At 39.0% G+C, this 18,789-nt stretch overlaps 2 protein-coding genes across 5 annotated transcripts; one reads left to right on the top strand and one right to left on the bottom strand.

Moving 5' to 3' along the window:
• Nucleotides 1-214: 214 nt before the first annotated feature.
• On the top strand, nt 215-4,754 carry chchd5 (coiled-coil-helix-coiled-coil-helix domain containing 5). 3 transcript variants are annotated; one of them, XR_014911506.1, is made up of 5 exons: nt 215-304; nt 492-632; nt 736-887; nt 1,054-1,136; nt 4,616-4,754. XR_014911506.1 is itself a non-coding variant. In XM_085404202.1 (4 exons), coding segments are annotated over exons 1-4 (324 nt in total). In that variant the 5' UTR covers nt 215-302; the 3' UTR covers nt 1,083-2,228. The 3 variants fall into 3 exon arrangements, 1 of the variants encoding a protein (XP_085260328.1); XR_014911505.1 differs by lacking the exon at nt 4,616-4,754 and adding an exon at nt 2,530-2,694; XM_085404202.1 differs by lacking the exon at nt 4,616-4,754 and having other exon boundaries at nt 1,054-2,228.
• On the bottom strand, nt 2,883-18,495 carry lmx1al (LIM homeobox transcription factor 1, alpha-like). 2 transcript variants are annotated; one of them, XM_085404200.1, is made up of 9 exons: nt 18,270-18,495; nt 16,349-16,437; nt 15,343-15,529; nt 5,878-6,110; nt 5,289-5,452; nt 5,073-5,150; nt 4,870-4,990; nt 4,611-4,793; nt 2,883-4,486 (listed from the first exon to the last, which is right to left on the bottom strand). In XM_085404200.1, the coding sequence occupies exons 1-9, from the start codon at nt 18,311-18,313 to the stop codon at nt 4,329-4,331; spliced, it is 1,257 nt and encodes a 418-aa protein (XP_085260326.1). In that variant the 5' UTR covers nt 18,314-18,495; the 3' UTR covers nt 2,883-4,328. The 2 variants fall into 2 exon arrangements, with proteins under 2 accessions (XP_085260326.1, XP_085260327.1); XM_085404201.1 differs by having other exon boundaries at nt 4,611-4,766.
• Nucleotides 18,496-18,789: the final 294 nt, after the last annotated feature.

Raw genomic sequence — 18,789 nt, 5'->3', positions numbered from 1 at the left:
AATACTTGTAAAATTTACTGTTTAAAGTAAACATTAAAAACATTAACACTTCTAAATATAGGGGTGTATCTGGCAAAATGTAGACTTTATTTGCATGTTAATCGAGCAAGTGGCTTTCCCCTTTAAGGAAAGTGACGTCACTGTAGGGGCGTAGCCAGAGTGTGTGACTGATGCAATCCTGAACCAATAAGATTATAGAAACATTGGCTTTCCTGTCCAGGCATGGTTCCACATGCAGAAGTAGTGGTGGTGTAACCTTGGCTGATTAGCGTCCTCGTTTCAAACACCATAAAAGAAGCAACATGTAAGAATTTTAAATAATCAGTTACACAACGTACACGTTTCCTAGATAAAGAATCTAATGTAACTAATTACAAGTATTTGTTGCATCCTCCAGAAAAGTACTTTATCGTGTTGAATTTACTGCACACAGGAGTGATAGTTCTTATCTGTTCTCACGCACTGGTTTAAATAAATCTGTCACCTTTCAGGCAGGCTGCTATGGATATAACTGCAAAGTACTGCCGTAAAGAAATGGAAGCGTATGGGTTATGTGTAGCCTCCAATCCATCAACATGGCAGCAGAAGTGTCACGAGCTGAAGATGAATGTTGCACAATGTACATCATCACAGTAAGTCCATTTATTTGTTCTGTCATTCCTACTCGAGTGATTCTGGCATCCTGCTGTAAATATTTTCCAGGCGTATTTTAATCTAACCTCTAACTATGTTAAGCCCAGTCATCCAGAAGATCAGGCAGGAGTGTTCCAATGAGTTTGTGGAGTTTGAGCGCTGCCTGAGAGAACATCAGGGACAACCTGTCTCCTGCTCGCCACATGTGGCTCGCTTTCTGGGCTGTGCAGAGACAGTCGACCTCAGTGGAGTGGGTACGTTTTTCAGTGTGTTTTTTATGGAAACAGGTTGTGCATGCTGGTTTTTCATGCATCATAATATAAAACAAATTTTGAAGACACTAATGTTTGCAAAAATAATAATAATATTGCATAAGCTTTAGTTGCCAACATACCAAACGATTATTTTTATCTTTTCCAGCTACAAATCCAGTATCTCAACCATCTTAGCACAGGATGTCCTCCATTACCAGAAAAAACCTGTATCTACACCACTGCCACCAGGTGGGCTGGTTTCAAATGTATTCCAGACATGTATGTACAGTGGCTGATAGAATACAATACTTCCCAATTCCTACTTCCTAATTTTATTTTGCATATTTATCACATTTACATGTTTCAGACCATCATCATCATTTTAATATTAGACAAAGATAACCTGAGTAAATACAAAATGCAGTTTTTAAATGATCATTTATTTTGTTAAATCATCATTTAAACCAGGGGTAGGCAACTCCAGGCCTCGAGTGCCGGTGTCCTGGAGGTTTTAGATGTGTCCATGATCCATCACAGCTGATTTAAAGAGCTAAATGACTCCTCAGCATTTCTTGAAGTTCTCCAGAGGCCTGGTAATGAACTAATCATTTGATTCAGGTGTGTTAACCCAGGGTGCGATCTAAAACCTGCAGGACACTGGCACTCGAGGCCTGGAGTCGCCTACCCCTGATTTAAACCTACCTAACCCTAGCTGAAAAGCCTAAATGTAATAACTGATTGTGCTACCTTTGGCAGCAAGAATTGCAATCAAGGGTTTGCAATGACTGGCAATAAGTCTTTCATTTTAATTCAGCTGAGCTGCAGGGTTTTCAAGGATGAATGACCTGCTTTAAGGTCATGCCAAAGCACCTTATTGACTAGGCCACTCCAAGTCTTCATTTTGGGTTTTTTTGGGTTTTTTTTGCAAGGTCACACTTGCTTGTGTGCTTGGGGTCACTGTCCTCATGCATAAACCAAATGTGCTTGATTAGGTTCTTGGGTAATGGAGTCAGACAAATTTGATGTGCACTTGATGACGCTTCCATCAGTCAAGTCGTTCAGGTGTTGAAGCAGCAAAGCAGCCCCAAAACATCACACTACCACCACCATGGATGACTGTTGGTAGGATGTTCTACTTCTGAAATAGTGTGTTGATTTTATGATGTTAGGAATTACTTTTTCGTGTTTCTTTTTCATGAGTTTGGATAGCTTTTTCCCCCTTAAATAATTTAAATAATTTACAAAGTGTATTTTATTCTTTATTGGATTATTGTCTTAAATTTGTTTGATAGTCTGAAACATGTAATTGTGACAATTATGCAAAAAAAAAAAAAAAGACAACATCAGGAAGTGGGCAAATACTTTTTAACAACACTGTATTTATTTAAATTTGCGTTAGTACTGTGGGTTACATGATTGCATGAAGTATTTAATTGCTGTGTCATTCCCTAATTTCTCATGTAAGTTTTATGATTTAAAAATAAGATTTATGTCTCTGAATGTGAGAAAGTCGGGTGTGTACTGATTTATTGAACAGTTTCATTTAAAAAATGACCTTAGACTTCTAATACTCTTCTGATGTTGTCATCCTCTTATTGTTTCTGTTTCTTGTGCCTATTCCTCCCACCCGTGCCCTCTTCAGGTCTGAGTCAGAGTCAAATATTAAACTGGAATGTATTGCTCCCACACAAACTATCCTGGCTACTCAGTGACTGAGCAATAGGGAGTCTGGGAAGAAAGGAGAGGGCTGTCCAGCTCTAATCAGTGGGACTACTGAAAGAGACAGAGGGAGGATGTTGAGTTATGAACCCTGTGACCACTAAGCAGAACAGACATTTTCTGGTTGAGTTATTAAAGTTTTGAGTGGAAAGACTGAGAGGAAACTGATTCCTTGCTTTTAAAGTGCATCTTTGTTTCATACCATTTGAGCAAGTGATAAATGCGTCATCATTTATTGTATTTAGGACAAAGAAGCCAAGTGTTGTTCAAAGACGAAACCGCAGATTGTATTGAAGATACGGCAACATTACATTCAAAGCACATCACCTGGCAGTCACTGATCAAAAAAGTAAGATAAGAACTCATCTACTGCACAAATAAGTTACATTCACAATATTATCACTTTAAAAACACCATGAGTCAGTTATCAGAGTCAAACATAATGTCAGGAAGGAATGTCACAGGCTGTAGCCAATTACTGGCTTCTAAATGAAAAGAGTTTCACCCTAATCCTATTTTATTCTGCACCACTTCATGATTCTGATCCTGATGCCTTCTGCAACACTTGAATTTGGAGGCTATTTCTTCATACCTACTTGTGGCACATAAATATCATGCTACAGTTTAAATATTTGCTGATTATCACATAAGAAGATACGAAATACCTACCTAATGTGACTTTCTGAGAAGGAAATTATTACAGTTTGTGACTACAACAGTTAATTATAACACAGTCATACACACATTTACATTTGGAGTACCTTCATGTACCCAGTATCCTTCATTTGGGAAATTATATACCAAAGAGTTGAAATTTACTGCACTGTTTTTGAGTGATCACATTATAAAAGAGAAAGGAAAACTAAGACGATAACCACTTAAACAACCCTGTTTCCGCATAAGGCTCCTCAAATGACCCTGTAGAGTTTATAGCTAAATGCCAAAAAAACCCACTTTTTTTGGTCCATATTTTATCAGTCATGCAGTATGAAAAACCAAGGATATAGTTTGAAATAATTTTTCACAGAATTTCTTTGCAATCTCTGTCCTTCAAGTCATTGGGCAAGTTAAATTGTCATCCTATCCAGCACAATATCCTGAGTTGTGGCTCAGGTTCCACAAACATACACACTAACCTGAGAGCAAAAGTGTACTCCAATCCATATACAGTGCTGTATACGCTGCAGTCATTCACACAATAACTACTCTAGTCCTGGCAAAACAAAACAAAAAGTAATGCAATATACTAATTTAATTTAAACCCTCAGCTGCCAAGACTGCTAATTATATGTGATTTGATTGATGAATTCACTTTCAGCAACCAATTATCATCTGTAATTCGTGATATACATATTGATAGGTATAAGTGTCTTAATTTTTTTTTGTTGGAAAGTGCCATGAAGCATTTTTCATTAAACATTACATAAATACAACAGAGTAAACTGAGGTCCTTTATCTTGGACATTTACAGTGTCTGTATTTCCAGCATGTGATTCTTATCTGGGAAAGATGTGGGATCACTATGTTAATCTGCTGCAAATTGATATTATGACTAACTATGTCTAATTGATGTTAGCCTGTGATAAAAGCTCGTAAGTGTGTTTGGCTGTAGGGTGTTTCATGGAGAATGGTCCCACAGGCATGTTGATGGACAGACTCCATTAGCTGCATCTCTGAGGTGAAAGGTGAAACAGGAGGGGAAAGAGTGACAGTTTATAAGGGTCAGGAGGTGAAATAAGAGTTCTGCATGGAGTACAGACGGTCGATGGGATTTCCCACTCGCCCTGCCAGGAGACCGCCCTCCCCTGTTGCTAAGAGGCAGTCGCCAAGGTGACCAAGGCTTCCATCGCTGTCCAGGTCATGGAACACTGTTTCTGAGTCTGCAGTCAAAAGGAAGGAGAGTGTGGACAGCTGAAGTGAAAGAGTTTTTAGTGAGAGCAAGAAAAAAAAAAGTAAAAGCAAGTTATTTTTTTTGTAACTTTTATCTTTGTCTTTCTGTCATACCATAGGAGTGGAGCTGCTCGCTATTCAGTTGAGGTGGTGTAAGCCCATGTCGAAATGGCTCTCCACCATAAATGTTGGGGTCCAGAGCAAGGAGCTGCTGACGTGGCAGAGATGGATATCCCAGCATCCCATCCATGCCATGGGTACTAGATCCATCTATATAAAGATTCAAAACGCCCAAAACTTTAACCATACCAGTCTTTCTTTCCATCTTTTTTTCTTTCCTTCTTGATCTTGTACTGGTACTCAAAGCTCTTACCCTCGCTGTCATCATTGCTTTGGCGGCCCCCTCTGCTCGGTCCCCTCCTGGTGCCTCCCAGCTGCTCTTGTTCCTGCTGTTGCTGCTGCTGCTGTTGCTGTCGGCGAGCTAACTTTTTCATCTGACGCACAAAAGCACACGGTGTACAAATTTTCTCTTTGTGCTTTTGTGAGCATGCCTTTAGGAAAACTATAAAGTCTTACCTTGGCTCTCTGGTTTTGAAACCACACCTGAACAACACGCACTGTCAGCCCAGTCTCTGCAGCCAGTGTCTCTCTCACCTAGAGGATAGAGTTTTTAATTGTTTTAAAAATCTTAACTTCACAGTGCCAAACACAGCAGCCATACCCTTGAAAACTAAAGTTTGGAAAGCATGACCAGGAGTATCTTGTGGCATACTGACAAGACCAACAACCCACCTTACGGCATGGTTTGGCTGACACTTCAAAGGAGGCCTTGAAAGCACGCCGCTGCTGTGTGGTCAAGATAGTGCGTGGACGTTTTGAACGCTTGTGCTCCTTGCCTTCATCACCGCCTTTCCCTCCTCCGGAGCCTCCTCCACCATCCTCATCCTCACTTTTTACTGAGCAAGTTAAGTAAACAATAGCACAATCAGAACAATGCTCTGCAAACAGTGACATTTGAAACAAATATTTTCCATGTAGTTTACAGTAACAGTTTGTTCGTTCTCATGGAAGAAAATGGTACTGCTTAAATTACTTTCAACATACTGCTGAAAACTATTCTCACTATTTGAAATTCAATAATTGCGCCTTCATTTAAAATTTTTAAAAAGGAAGAAGCTTGAAACTTTTTTCTTTTTTGTTTTTTCTTGAAACTGCTTTTGTCTTAAATATTAAGGTTTTTCTTTCAAATACTGTTTACTCATTTAAAGGGGATGAAAATGATTGATTTTGACTAAAGGCATGAGTGTAAAAAGAAAGATTATTTCCCCAAGAAAAGTAATTTTGACCTTTATTATGTATCCTCCGAAGAAACCTGCTTTACCTGATTCAGTTGGTGTAGGGCTGATGGCAGCCAGCATTTCCCTCTCCTTTTCATAGTCCATGCGGCAGAGCAGCTGGCCTTCTTTCAGCACAAACTCATCACCTCTCTGCAGCCGACGTTCACACTCACAGCAGCTGAAGCAGCCCAGGTGGTATACCTGGCCTAGCACACGCATTATCAGCTCAGAACGTCCAATGACTTGCAAGCAGGCACTGCACTTTCTTACAAAAAGCCTGGAGGGGCACAGAAACATACACACGTGGGCTTATATTTTCATGGATACATCCATAAACTGTGAAACATGGCATGATAACAGTCTAGCAGCTTAGAATAAGAAGTAAATTAATTAAAGATGGCAGCACAAACAAGAAGCTCTGACACATTTACCCTTAGCGCCAATGATTCTGGAGATTAGCATAGTCTCTTAATTAAAGGTCCTATAAGCATTACCCAATTCACAGTGCAACAAGGTGAACATCTGTTAGATGGGTTACAGTAGTCTGTATTATTACATTGTTTTTTATTTTTAACATTCTCACAGTAGGGGGCAGTAGTTAGCTTCTTAAAAAGATGTCTGTGGAGAGTTTTTCCCCATTTAAATCCTTAAATGTTAAGATTTCCTTGGTGAAGTGAACTCCACTCTGTCCATATATTGCCCATAATTTATGTATTTAACTCAGTGAATAAAGCTTAAAACAGTCTTTCTCAGGTCTATTACTTTTCCCCATGACCACTTTCCTTCTTTTGTCCCCCCATCTCTCCTCCTGTGCTATGTTACAACCCCTAACTTTCTCTCCCACATGACAATCTTTTGCACATCCCTATTTCTATTCACAGGGCCCAAATCTATGCCATTAAATTCCTCTCAAATCCCTGCTCTTGCACTTGGTTTCCTCCCCTTCCCTCCTCAGTATTCAGTACTTTCTGCCAGCATTCCCAGTTCTCCCTCATGCCCTCCCAGCCTGCCTCCCCAGTTCACTGAAACTAATAAAGACAGGATTAATTAGATTGTTGTTTAAACAGTGAGATGGCCAGACAGACGCTGTAAACTCATAACCAGGGATTGGGGATAGCATGGGGTTAATCTCTCTCCTCTCACTTATGCACGCACACGCACGCGCGCGCACACACACACACACGCACACACACACATGCACATATGCACGCACACACACACACACCATCACCACATTTGCACACACTCACCCACCGAGTATCAGTATATATATATTTGGATAGTTACTCACATTCACCATATCATCAAAGCAGTGGTGCAACACATCTATGATTAGGAAATATTCTTGATCGTCATTACAGTTCTTCAGTGGGAAAAGTTACGAGGAAGCCTGAACATGGGTGTGAAACAGATAAAGGTTGATGTATACAGAAATAGCAGCACAATGGAACACAAACCCTGTTAAGAAAGGAGGGAGGATGGGAAGGGAGGGAATGGGGGGAAGAAGGGATGAAGCCTGAAGTGTTGACGCTCCCTGACTGAGTGATAGGAAGGTGTTGCTGCCCAAATCTGGAGAGTAAAGAAGGAGCCAGGTCTGCACATTAGAGCTCCTAATCTGTGATTCTGTCCCAAACGCAGCTGCTACAGCTAATCTTTCTCAATCCATCTGCCAAACGCTCCCCAAATATCCCCAAATGACAGTGTCGCTAACTTAACATCATAAAGCAAACACAATACTCCTATAAGCAACCATACAAAGACTATTATGATAGGACCTTGTGTTTGACTAAATGTTGCTTAAATTACTTAGTCACAGTAACATTACATTGCATTTTAGAAAGATGCTTCCACTGTAAAATTCCTGCAATAACGCACATGTCAATCATAACATGTGGTACAGAACATGCATGCTACAAAAGGGCGCAATCATCACACCGCTCTGCACAGCCTCACTCTCAGTATTTCAAATACGTCCTTTCATTGGGAACAAAAAACAACAAAACAGAATCGTCAGGGTTGCTTGACACAAGATTGATGAGGTTGGTGGTTAAGTCCCACACTCCCTAATCAGGGGTGTACACAGCACGGTAGGAATTTACTCAACATGGCAAATAAAGGAAACTTGGGGCAACTGCCACAGAGGGGGGTCTGTAAGTAGATCAGCATAATCCCTCTAATAGAAGTATCATTCACACATGGGCCTGACCAGGGTGCAGCTTCCAAAAAATCACTACGGGCATGACGGATAAAGAGCAATCATACGATTAAGGTGAATTTAACTTTACAGGATTTATACATTCTAGTCAAACATGGCCACACATGCAGCCCAGGTTCCAGTGCTTGAGTAAATTTGTCAAATTCATCTTGAGTTCTTTATTTTAAATCATTAAAAATAATAAGTCTCTATGGTATGGGTTAATATCTGTATTTTTTCTGGTATGGTGGGTGTTACATAGTTATTTATGTTCTTAATTTTGTTTTAACTTTTTAATGTGTACAATTCAAAAAAGTGAAAACTAGAAGTCAGACAGCTGATGTATATTAAGGAACAGCTGTGCTGAAAGCTAAGCGAATAGATAGTTAAAAAAAACCCTCTTTGCTTTGGATTTAGACAGCTTTACTTTAATGAAGTAATAATATGATATATGCGCGAATGCGTAGAATAGAGTTGCAAGTGCTCACAGGAGGCTGAAGGTAATGATCAACCTTTAGAGCGTGTGATGTACAAAACATTATAAAGACTGGCTCTAGGCAACTTTATGCTCAATGCCATGGATTTTGGAGGGGTTACGGGGCATGGCTAATTACAAGCTCACTAATTACGAGATCAAGTGTAGAGAGGCAGAAAAAGGTGCTGTATTGTAAGTATTGGTATAATCAGGTCTTTCCCTTTTGTTTATTGCAGAGCCTAGGCATACAAACATCACAACACAATCTTCATCACCTCCCTAAGCTGTGTCATGTGGCATTGTTTTGCCTGAGAGCTGTGACAAGCATGACATTGTCTGGTCTGCAATACAATCATTCCATAAATATGTATGTGTCTCAGAGCAACTGCAGTTGTTGCACTTGCTTTCATAACTGATGAATATTTATACAGGTATAGGTTTGGTTATACTAACTCTCTTTTTAAGGAGTTTCTCTTATTGCACTAAGCTTTGGTCTTTTGGTCACCAAGACCAAAAGAACCTAACTTAGATAAATTTAACTTTCACCACCAAGGATCCACCACCATTGTCACTCATTTTGATTTTTGACCTATAGTTTAAGATGGATCTCTTTCTCACAAGGTGTGATAAGCAGAGGTTTAGATGTCCTAGCTTGTGATTCCCACATATGTGACCGTAGTGTGCGACAATGAAGGTATAATAGAAGATTCACGTTACAGATGCAAAAAGTACAAATGATATGCATCAATCTTAGTTTTAAGTTGTATTCTGTTTAGTATCAATTTCTTAGATGTGTGTGGAGTGTGTGCGGTTGTGTGTGTGTGTCTGTGTGTGTGGAATTGTGTGTGTGCACTTTTGGCGGATATTGCTCTGTGAAGCAAAATGGCTCAGAGCCAGGGTTCAGTAATCACATCATCTCCTTTTATTAAATCTCCCTGCACTGCTTCTGTGTTATTAAAATCTCCCAGCATTCCCCACGATACTTGCTACCCTGCCACCACTCACTCACACTCTCATAGAGAAATACACAGGTTTAAAGATATATATATATCTATAGATATAGATATAGATATAGATATAGATATATATAGTAAAGTCATGCATACAAACACACGGATATATACAGCCGCATGCACACATAAACACAAATATGCACAGTTAGTGTAAACATAGATAAGGTGCCTGGGTACAAACATCAATAAAACGGTGACAGATGCTGCATCTGTGCACCACGTCCATCCATGCATCAGTGCAGTAACAAGGTCAATGCATGCTCTAAAAATGTGCAACATGTATATAATACTTGCTATCCAACGGACACAAGGGCCAACAGTACATAGAATAGATCTTTAGAGGTATTTGTGCACACTGAGGCAGTCCCACAGTTATAAAGTTACATGTTGTGACTCTTGCAGTAAACCTTGGTAATGACCAGCTCTACATGAGAGCAGCACTGATGTATATAATATTCAAGACTTTTCCTGTGTAAAGTAACAACCAAATACCTGCACGATGTGCATGGTCTCTGCATGCATGATATGTGTCTCTGGGTGTGTGGCTGTGAGTTACACCTGATGCTACCAAGAATGAATGCTATGTGTCAGGATATAGATGTGTGTTTGTGTGTGAGTGAGTGGGTGTGTGTTAGTTTAGATAAAACAGTTAATCCCCAGGCCACCAGAACGCAATATCCTGTCTGCCCGTTTCTCATTTCCTGTCTGTCTCTGGCGGAGCGGGAAGCAGCGGGGAGGGGGTGGCGGGGGACAGCGGGACCCGTTGCCCCAGAAACAGGAGATACAGCCGGTCGATTTGCGAGAAGTCTACGCCGATCTCCCTATCTCTCCCTCTCTGGTGCGACCCCCTATTCGCACTCTCTTTTTTCCTCTCCCTCTCTGCTTTTATTATCTCAGATTTAATAAAGCTGAGGCGAGCAGCTTGTTCTGCCATGAAACATTTATTAGCTGTCTGTTATAAAATTGTTGAGGGGGAGGAAAGATGATGGGGTCTCATCTCACATTATGCAAAAACAGTGGCAATATCACCCCCTCACCACCACCACCATCACCATCTACACACATACACAGACAAAAATTTGCCATGGTCTGAAGCCGTTCTGTCCTTAAAACTCTCCCACACCTTGTCCTTTCCTTCTTTAACCCATTTTGAACCCTTTCTCCATCAGTGACAGTTCTCCCTGATGCTCTTTCATTTATGCCATCAAATCAGACTGTTTTTCAACAGCACACCATCAAAGCTCAAAAACCCATCCATCCGCACTTTATTCTCATCTGGCAAACCTCCAACCATCATCTATTGAGCTGCAGGTGTAGCTAATATAAGACTCTTAGGTGAGAGAGAAGTACTTCAACTTTTGAGCATTGCATGTGTATATGATGTACAGCCAGAGCAGAAAAGCTACATTTGCCTTCACCAACAATGAGCTATAAACCTTACTCTCTCTGAGCTGAAATTTCCAGTTATTTAACCTAAAATTGCTCAGATTTCTGCCTCCACCCTCACACTGTCATGGTTTGGTTTCTACAAAGACAAATTATTTTGTCTTCTCCTTTGTCAAAGGGATTTCATAATTATAGCCAAATAAGTCCAAAATATCAAACTCTGTTGTGGTTGACATGTTTTAAAATGGTCAATGTTTTTTTTTTTTTTTTTACGTCAATAGTGACTCATTTTAGGCTTATAGGAATAAGGGTTTGTATTTCCACTGACATATCATTGCATAATTATCTGTAATAGTATTTCCCTGCAGCCCAGTATCAGACCTGTCAACCCAGGACAGCCAGAGCTGGGCAATTAGCACTGTACCCAATCAGCCACCCTGCCACCTCCTCCTATTCCCCTCCTGAGAGACAAAGGAGCACTGGAGGGGGGGGGGGGGGGGGGGGGCGATTAAGAGAAAACAAGGGATAAACGGGGAGATAAACTGTTTGGTGTCATCGCTGCTATCAATCTCAACAAGAAGGAAATGAGGTTTGGAATAGAGAAATATTATTACAAAGCAGACAGTGATGAACGATGGTGAGATAGGGAGCGAAACGGTTGGTGGGGTGGAGGTATAGAAGGGAGAATGGGTAAAAGATGTGATTTCTAACCTCAGACTTAGACGTTCACTCGCATAAATGCACTGAGAGGATACTCTTTCAGGTCGTTAGTGTTAGACTCACGTCTAACTACTCGGTCAGCAGAGGATGATTCTATAGCTGTGGCCGCTAGGCCTCCCTCTCTATGTCTGTGGTGAGAGGGTTTGTAAACTTAGATGTAGTCTCTGTGCCCTCCACCCCACAGCGTGAGGCATTAAACTCAAGGTTTAGTGAATATCCACTCTTGTGACCTGTTTTTCACAGAGCTGGAGCTGCCTTTATGTGGCTTTCAAGGGAGTTTGGAGGCTTCTCACAGCCAGACTACCCTCAGCGCTGTTTGGGTTCAGTACTATTGAGAAGAGAACACTTGTTTTATAATTGTCACTTTGACAAGGAATCATAATAACCAGTTTTAGGATTATGCCTAAACAGCTTTAAAAAAAAGTCTGTTTTTAGTTTAATTGTAATTATATTAACATACAGTACAACTAGAGTGCTGTACTATTAATAATTTTGTCAGAAAAGTAACATCATTGAAAAATTCTATTTAAAGTTTTATAAAATTATCACTTCCTAACTTTTTCTAGCCAGATTTGTATAACTGTCCATTGTGCCAGTAAATGGAATGTATTGCGCCTGTGCATAAAAACAACCTTAAGGGAATTTGTGTGCAGCTAAGTCTTATTCTAGTGCCTCATGTTGAACATCTGGTCCATAACAGGATGGAGTTCCAGAGAATTTCTCAAGGTTTCAAAACAAAAATAAATCCACAAGAAAAATCCACAAGATGCACTTGAGTTGTGTCTAAATCCCTTCATTTCCATAACAGATTGAGACCAGGGAAACTTAAAACTGGCACTACTAAAAAGGCATACCTCCAGTTTTATTTTATTTTATTTTTGTTTTATTAAATAAATAGTAATGATGTGCTTATTTATGTTCACATACTTAATGTGAATGAGAGTGACATACTTAAGATTCAGTGAGGGTGTTCTGAGGCATTCTCAGAACCGAGCAGACTATGATTATGGTTCACCTGCCCCGCAACCCCAAATACATAAATAAATAAATAAGATGTTTAAAAAATCATCAGATATTTTGAAACCTTATATTGACTTTTTGATAATCAGTGTACAGTAATACAGAAGCAATGTATCCTTCAAAAGCATTAAACATGCAAATGTTGAACAAACCTTTGCCTTGGAGGCAGTTAACGCCACACGAATCAGGGTGGAGGATGGGTAACATTTGAAAATTTGATTTCCTTTCTCATTTGAATCTGCGTGTGTTTTCTTTTTCGTGAAGACCAGATAGATTAATTAAAAACATATGCCTACCCACAAATACATTTTGTATTTGTTTCTTTTTCATATATTAAAAGAAAGCTATGATTAAAAAAGCACATGCACCATGCACTGTTTGGTCTGGTCTGTTTGTGACTAAAAAACATATATTTGGACTAGCCGGAGATAGTGCACAAGGAAGACATCCCAATATTAAAAACCCAAGCCTGCTTGCAAAATGCCATTTTTCAATTAATGCATTACATTCACATATTTTTCAGTGAATTCAGTTTTTTTTTAACTCCTTACAATTCCTGACAAAGTAAACTCATCAGCATGCAGTGACAGCACTGAAATGATGTGCATTTTCCTGTCTGAAGCAGGATTTGAGTATCCATACCAGGATATGGATATGGATACTCAAATCCATATCCTGGTATCCACTAATAATTGTACAAATTCCCCTAAAATTCTTATGCACATTCCAAATTCTTGGACATGGTTATCACACACCTGCTCTAGATGGAGGTGGTGGGGGTGTAGAGTAAGGCGCTGATGGACAGACTGCTGGGAAAACAAGGAGACATTGTTGCCTATCCACTGAAGGTCACGGGCATAACTATGTGCCAAGTCTGGCACCGACTCACACAACAAGGCAACAAGGCATATGCAATGTATAGGGTACTAAATCAACAACATAGTGAATGAGCCTCTGACTATTAATTTGGATCTGCAATTACAGTCATTACACAGTGAGAGCAAATATACTTTTTCATTCCATCACTGAAAATGAGCCCAGTTCTTCAGTTATGGTACTACTGCCTCCAAGTTTCCCACTCATTTTTCCAGATAAACGTCACACAATGGACTTTCATCACAGTCCCCCCCCCCCCCTCTCCCCCCCCCCCCCCCCCCCCCTCCCTCTCTTTCTCTCTCCCTCACTCTCCTCCAGATGTCAGGTACAGTGGGAGAGTCTGTGCTGCTGGATGCCGTCTGACACTTTTCATAACAATGATAACAAGCTGCAGACTCGTCCTTAAGCTGTCCATCCCTGGAGCTTCCTTTGCAGGCACACCCAGTGACCACAGCACACACAAAGCAGCCAAAGTTAAAATGTAGAATGGCCACAAAAATGTACAGTGGAGTGAGCCATTAAAGAAAAAAAATCTCTGAACTTTTACATTGCAATATATTGTAGTGTGTCCAGATGCTGTACTACAAGGTACTGAATAGCAGTGGCAAGGGCTGTTGGTTCAGTTAAGATTGTAAATTTAAAAACAAGGGAAATAGACTTTGCCTTTGTGAAACGACTAGATCAATAAGCAAAAATAAGCTATAAAAACTGCTACTGCATACATTCAGTCAGTTTTCATATCTTATATTGGTTGTGGCTCAATTCCAAAAATGTGAAATTGTAAGCACACTGACCCTCTGGGTATCTTGAATTTAAGTAAAGCCACATAGGTTTGACACACAAATCCAGCATTGTCTATAATGATAGATGTTTCGGATTGAATGTGGATTTTCAATTTAAAGGCCCATGTATTTTTACACAAATTTCTGTTATAGAAATTTGCAAAGTTTTTTTTCCAAACATTAGTACAACATGTAGCCTGTATTTGCTACTCTCATTTCTCAACTTCATAAGTCTTCCTCATCTCTAAACTAAGTCATTAAAGTTTCATTAATATTATTTAACCAGATTTGTTCAGTGTGAGGATTGATTTATGTGCAGGTCATTTGTACAGTCTAAATAATCTCCTTTCTTGACACCTACATTAATTTTTCAGAATTAAAATCACACGTGCTCTTGCAGTGATTAACATTTTACTACATCTTTTGTTGGCACATTGATAGATGCTGTTAAGTCTAACAAAAGACTTCCAGTAGATGTAAAATATGAAAGACGTGTTCCTCATCTGTTTTAAACAGAAGTTCAACTTCACTGTTCTCTCTCTCACTCTCTCCTTGCGTGTGTGTGTGTGTGTGTGTGTGTGTGTGTGTGTGTGTGTGTGTGTGTGTGTGTGTGTGTGTGTGTGTGTCAGTAACACAATAATATCACATCAGCAAATGTTACAAGATTAGTATGTCACTATACTTATATAACAATTACCTCTCAATTTGAAGTCTCAAAACCTGTTTAGCTTGGAAACAGGAGACTGGCTAACATCAGTTCAGTTTGATTGAGTAGGCAAAACTAAAATGTTTAAAATAGTCTCCATAAGTAAACTTACTCTGACCAAATTGAGAATTATAATTACATTTCAACGTACAATTAACTTTATTCTTTCCATTATTATGCAACTGTATTTCTTTGCAGATTATGTAAATTATTTTCAGCAGCTTGTTTTAGTCACAGGGAATTTCCCAACCTAAATTTGTAGGCTGTGTTATCCTTGAACTGACAGTGTGTGTATGTCTGTGTGTGAGCATGTGTGTTTGTGAGTGTGTGTTTTTACTTTTCATAGTCGTGCTTGCAGTACAGCAGGCGGTCCCGGCTGTAACAAGTCCCAGTGAGCGCGCTTAAACACACGGCGCACTTGACACAGGTCTCGTGCCAGGAACGCTCATTCACGCGCAGCAGGAAGCGGTCGGCGATGGGAGACTCGCAGCCCGCACACACCTCTCCTCCTCTGTACTCTGGACCTGAAGGGAACATATCAAAGCATGAACAGAGAGATTGAGAGAAGGTAAAAGCCAAGATACTGGCCAAGTTTCCACAGTGTAACTCCAGCCGTATAAAGTAGCATGCTTCTAAATTTCCCTGCATCATGGTCATCGATAATGCAATAAAACACGTTTTATTCAATCGACCAACGCGTGTGTACTACTGTGTGTATATGCAATCGTTTGTATATGTAATCTGGCATAGAAAAACCGATGTTCTCTTTCGCATGGATGGAAAATGACAGGCGCATACTTCGCACAAAAGTTTATGGCAACCTCGGTGTTGGATATTAATTTTTTCAATCAAAAATCTGGATATTTAACATCTGGATATTTGTTTATTTCATTCCTATTTCGACTTTATGTGAACGATCATCTTGAATTATTTACATTTAAAAACAGTCGATCTTGCTTTTATTATATTATTATTTTAATTCTTACGTTAGGGTAACATAAGTCATATGTTACAACATATGATAACCTTGGCTTTGTTGCATTTTGTTCCTCATAGGGTAAGCCCAGTATTACGATAATAGTCTAATGTTGTGTTGGTTGTTAAAAAACTGAATCAATATTATATTTTATTTATTTATTTATTTTTAAATAATATTTTTTTCTATTATAATCTTAGGCCTGAATGTCTATAGGATCCTAAAAACGCGGACAAAATGGACAGGATCAAATGCTTTGATATTCTTATTTGTGGTCTTCATGATTTTCATAGATGATAAATTAATCCAAAAAGCTCATCCTGTGATTATTATACTCACTGTATAGTGTATCGGTTGTCGGACTTACCGAAAGGCGTGGAGGATGGAGGCTGCTGCAGACAGGACTGCTGGCTCTCCTCTGTTTTCATCCCTTCTCTCCTCCCCTCAGTGTGATCGCTAGAGACAAAAATGAACCATTTCTATCTAAAATATCAGTGGAACCATGCTATAGTAAATCAACCTAAAAATAAGGGGATTGGTAAGAGAGACGTTTTTATTTTTTATTTCATTATTTTATAATAGGACTGTCTATGCCACCATTATTTAAAATCAGACTGAATCAAAAATACACACCTACAGACTGGATTGCACAAGCTTATTAATTGCAGGAGAAAAAAACACGATAAAAAAGAGAATTTGAGAATGTTTCTCTTCCAACAAAAATTCTAATTGAAAGGGATTTTTTACGAGCATCAAATTGTATTTCAAACTTTGCAATAAGCTATAACTTCTGCATTATATATTCTACTTCTAATGGTGCAAGGCAATTTGTATGTATCGTGCATTTTATGGTTTCTTTTAAGAAATGATAACAAATTAACAGTTCTAATGCAAAAAATGTAAGACAAGCAAAAAATACATATTTAGATTTATATTGGTTTAAATTTAAAATTTTTGTGTTGAAATTATTTTAAACATATATATATATATATGATCAGGTTAATTGTAAAATGTGCAATGTTTCCATTTTATTCTTTACAGAATTTTTTTTTTTTAAATTGACCCGTTTAATCAAAACGGATAACGAAAAGAGAAACTTTTCGGACGGCATTTTGTATTCTACTAATTTACCTGCTCAAACAAACAAAAATGAAAGAGGACAGAAAAAACAAGCAAAAATGGCGAAAGATTCAAATAAAAATAAATTAGTTGTGGAAACACTGACGAAAACTTTCTTTGATGTTTTTCTGCAGGCTGGAGTTTCTCAGCACTGGTGTCACCAGATTCTAGTGTTTTGTGTAAAGTATAATAATATAATGATAGTCTATATTTTAAATGAATAACACACTAGATTTGTGTATGTTCTTATTATTGCGATAATTGTAAGGAACCCTATTGATTTCTACATTTGAGGGGCCTGTGGGGTGAACCTGTAAAATACAGGGAATATAAAATGGATTGTTGCCTTAGAAAGTGAAGTAATTAGATAACACCAAATGACTTATGTAAATACAACTAATCTGATTTGGCACTTTTCCTAATTGCGGGTTGAATACATTCATGACACACTTGTGTAAAGCACCAATAATTACACGTCGACGCTAAAAGCCGGTGCTGTGATCATCAATATCGAAGTAATAACGATTTCTGGATTTCCCGCAAGTCACCTGGAGCTACAATTAAAGAAAGCAAAACTGTCATATTTATGAGGATGAACAATGTTTTCTTTAAAGCTGAATGTTAACTGCATTCAAATTAATGCTAAGAAGCCAATCTCTGTTTAATGCAACAAACAGTCTTTCTATTTTGAGAGATTTGTTTACAAGCTGTTTGTAATAAATAGCTGGAAACTATGAAAAGTCAGACCTTCCCTCGTGCCATCAAAAGTAAAAGACAAAGTTGAGTTGTAGATGTGATTGCTGAATTCAAGTCACGTTAAAAACTACTGTAAACGAACATAATAATAATAATGATTATTATTATAATACTCTAAAAGCGGCTTGCAGTCTGTAAAGCAGCTGGTTCCCTTTAGCATCATATTTTTAGGACTATTTCACATGCTTGTGCCAATACATTAAAGATCGAAGATCATAAAACATAACAGACAGCAAGGTCATCAGGATTTAATACTTTATCCCGTGTATTTGTCAAAAGACCCCTAATAATGTTGGATCTAAGCACGCGCTGCTGCTGGAACACGAAATGCACATCAATTCAAGCAACACGGTTATTTGGAAATCACGAGGCTGCCTTCAGTGACAACCTGTTCTTGAGTTGCGGAGACCTACCTTGAGGTGAAACACACTCCTCCTGAAATCTCGGTTGGCAACATTAAAACCTGGGGAAACTTTAGACTAGTAAATGAACAGACGCGATCGCAGATTATCCACCTGTACCTCACAAAGCGCCGAGCATGTTGCCTACGGTAAAAATCCAAATACCATGATGACCCGAAGTACTGCCTATTGTCTCTCCTGTTTTCTCCGGCAGCCGTGTGTGCGCTCTGACTTGTTTTGTGCGTAAAAAGGCGCAGAGGGAGGAGATGGACAGAAAAGGAGGGAGGGAGAAGGTGCGGAAAATGATGAGGGAAGATGAGTGATAATACAGCCTATTGATAACTCAGATGGGGAGGATCTTTTGCATTTGTGCTCACGGTTACACGGAAACTTAAAAGGGCACAGCTAAGGTGAAACAACTTGTGATGACATATCAGCCCCTTTCACACAGGAAAACATATTTAAGTTTTTGTTGTATTATACACCAAAACTGTCTGAGTTTGATGCAAAAATATCAAAAGAACAAAGCCGA

The sequence above is a fragment of the Rhamphochromis longiceps genome, linkage group LG4 (genome assembly GCF_057381845.1).
Source record: "Rhamphochromis longiceps isolate RC_006_pf linkage group LG4, R_longiceps_female_GT1.1, whole genome shotgun sequence".
NCBI classification, from domain to species: Eukaryota; Metazoa; Chordata; class Actinopteri; order Cichliformes; family Cichlidae; genus Rhamphochromis; species Rhamphochromis longiceps.
The sequence above is the reverse complement of the archived record's forward strand: the minus strand, read 5'-3'. Positions and strand labels throughout refer to the sequence as shown.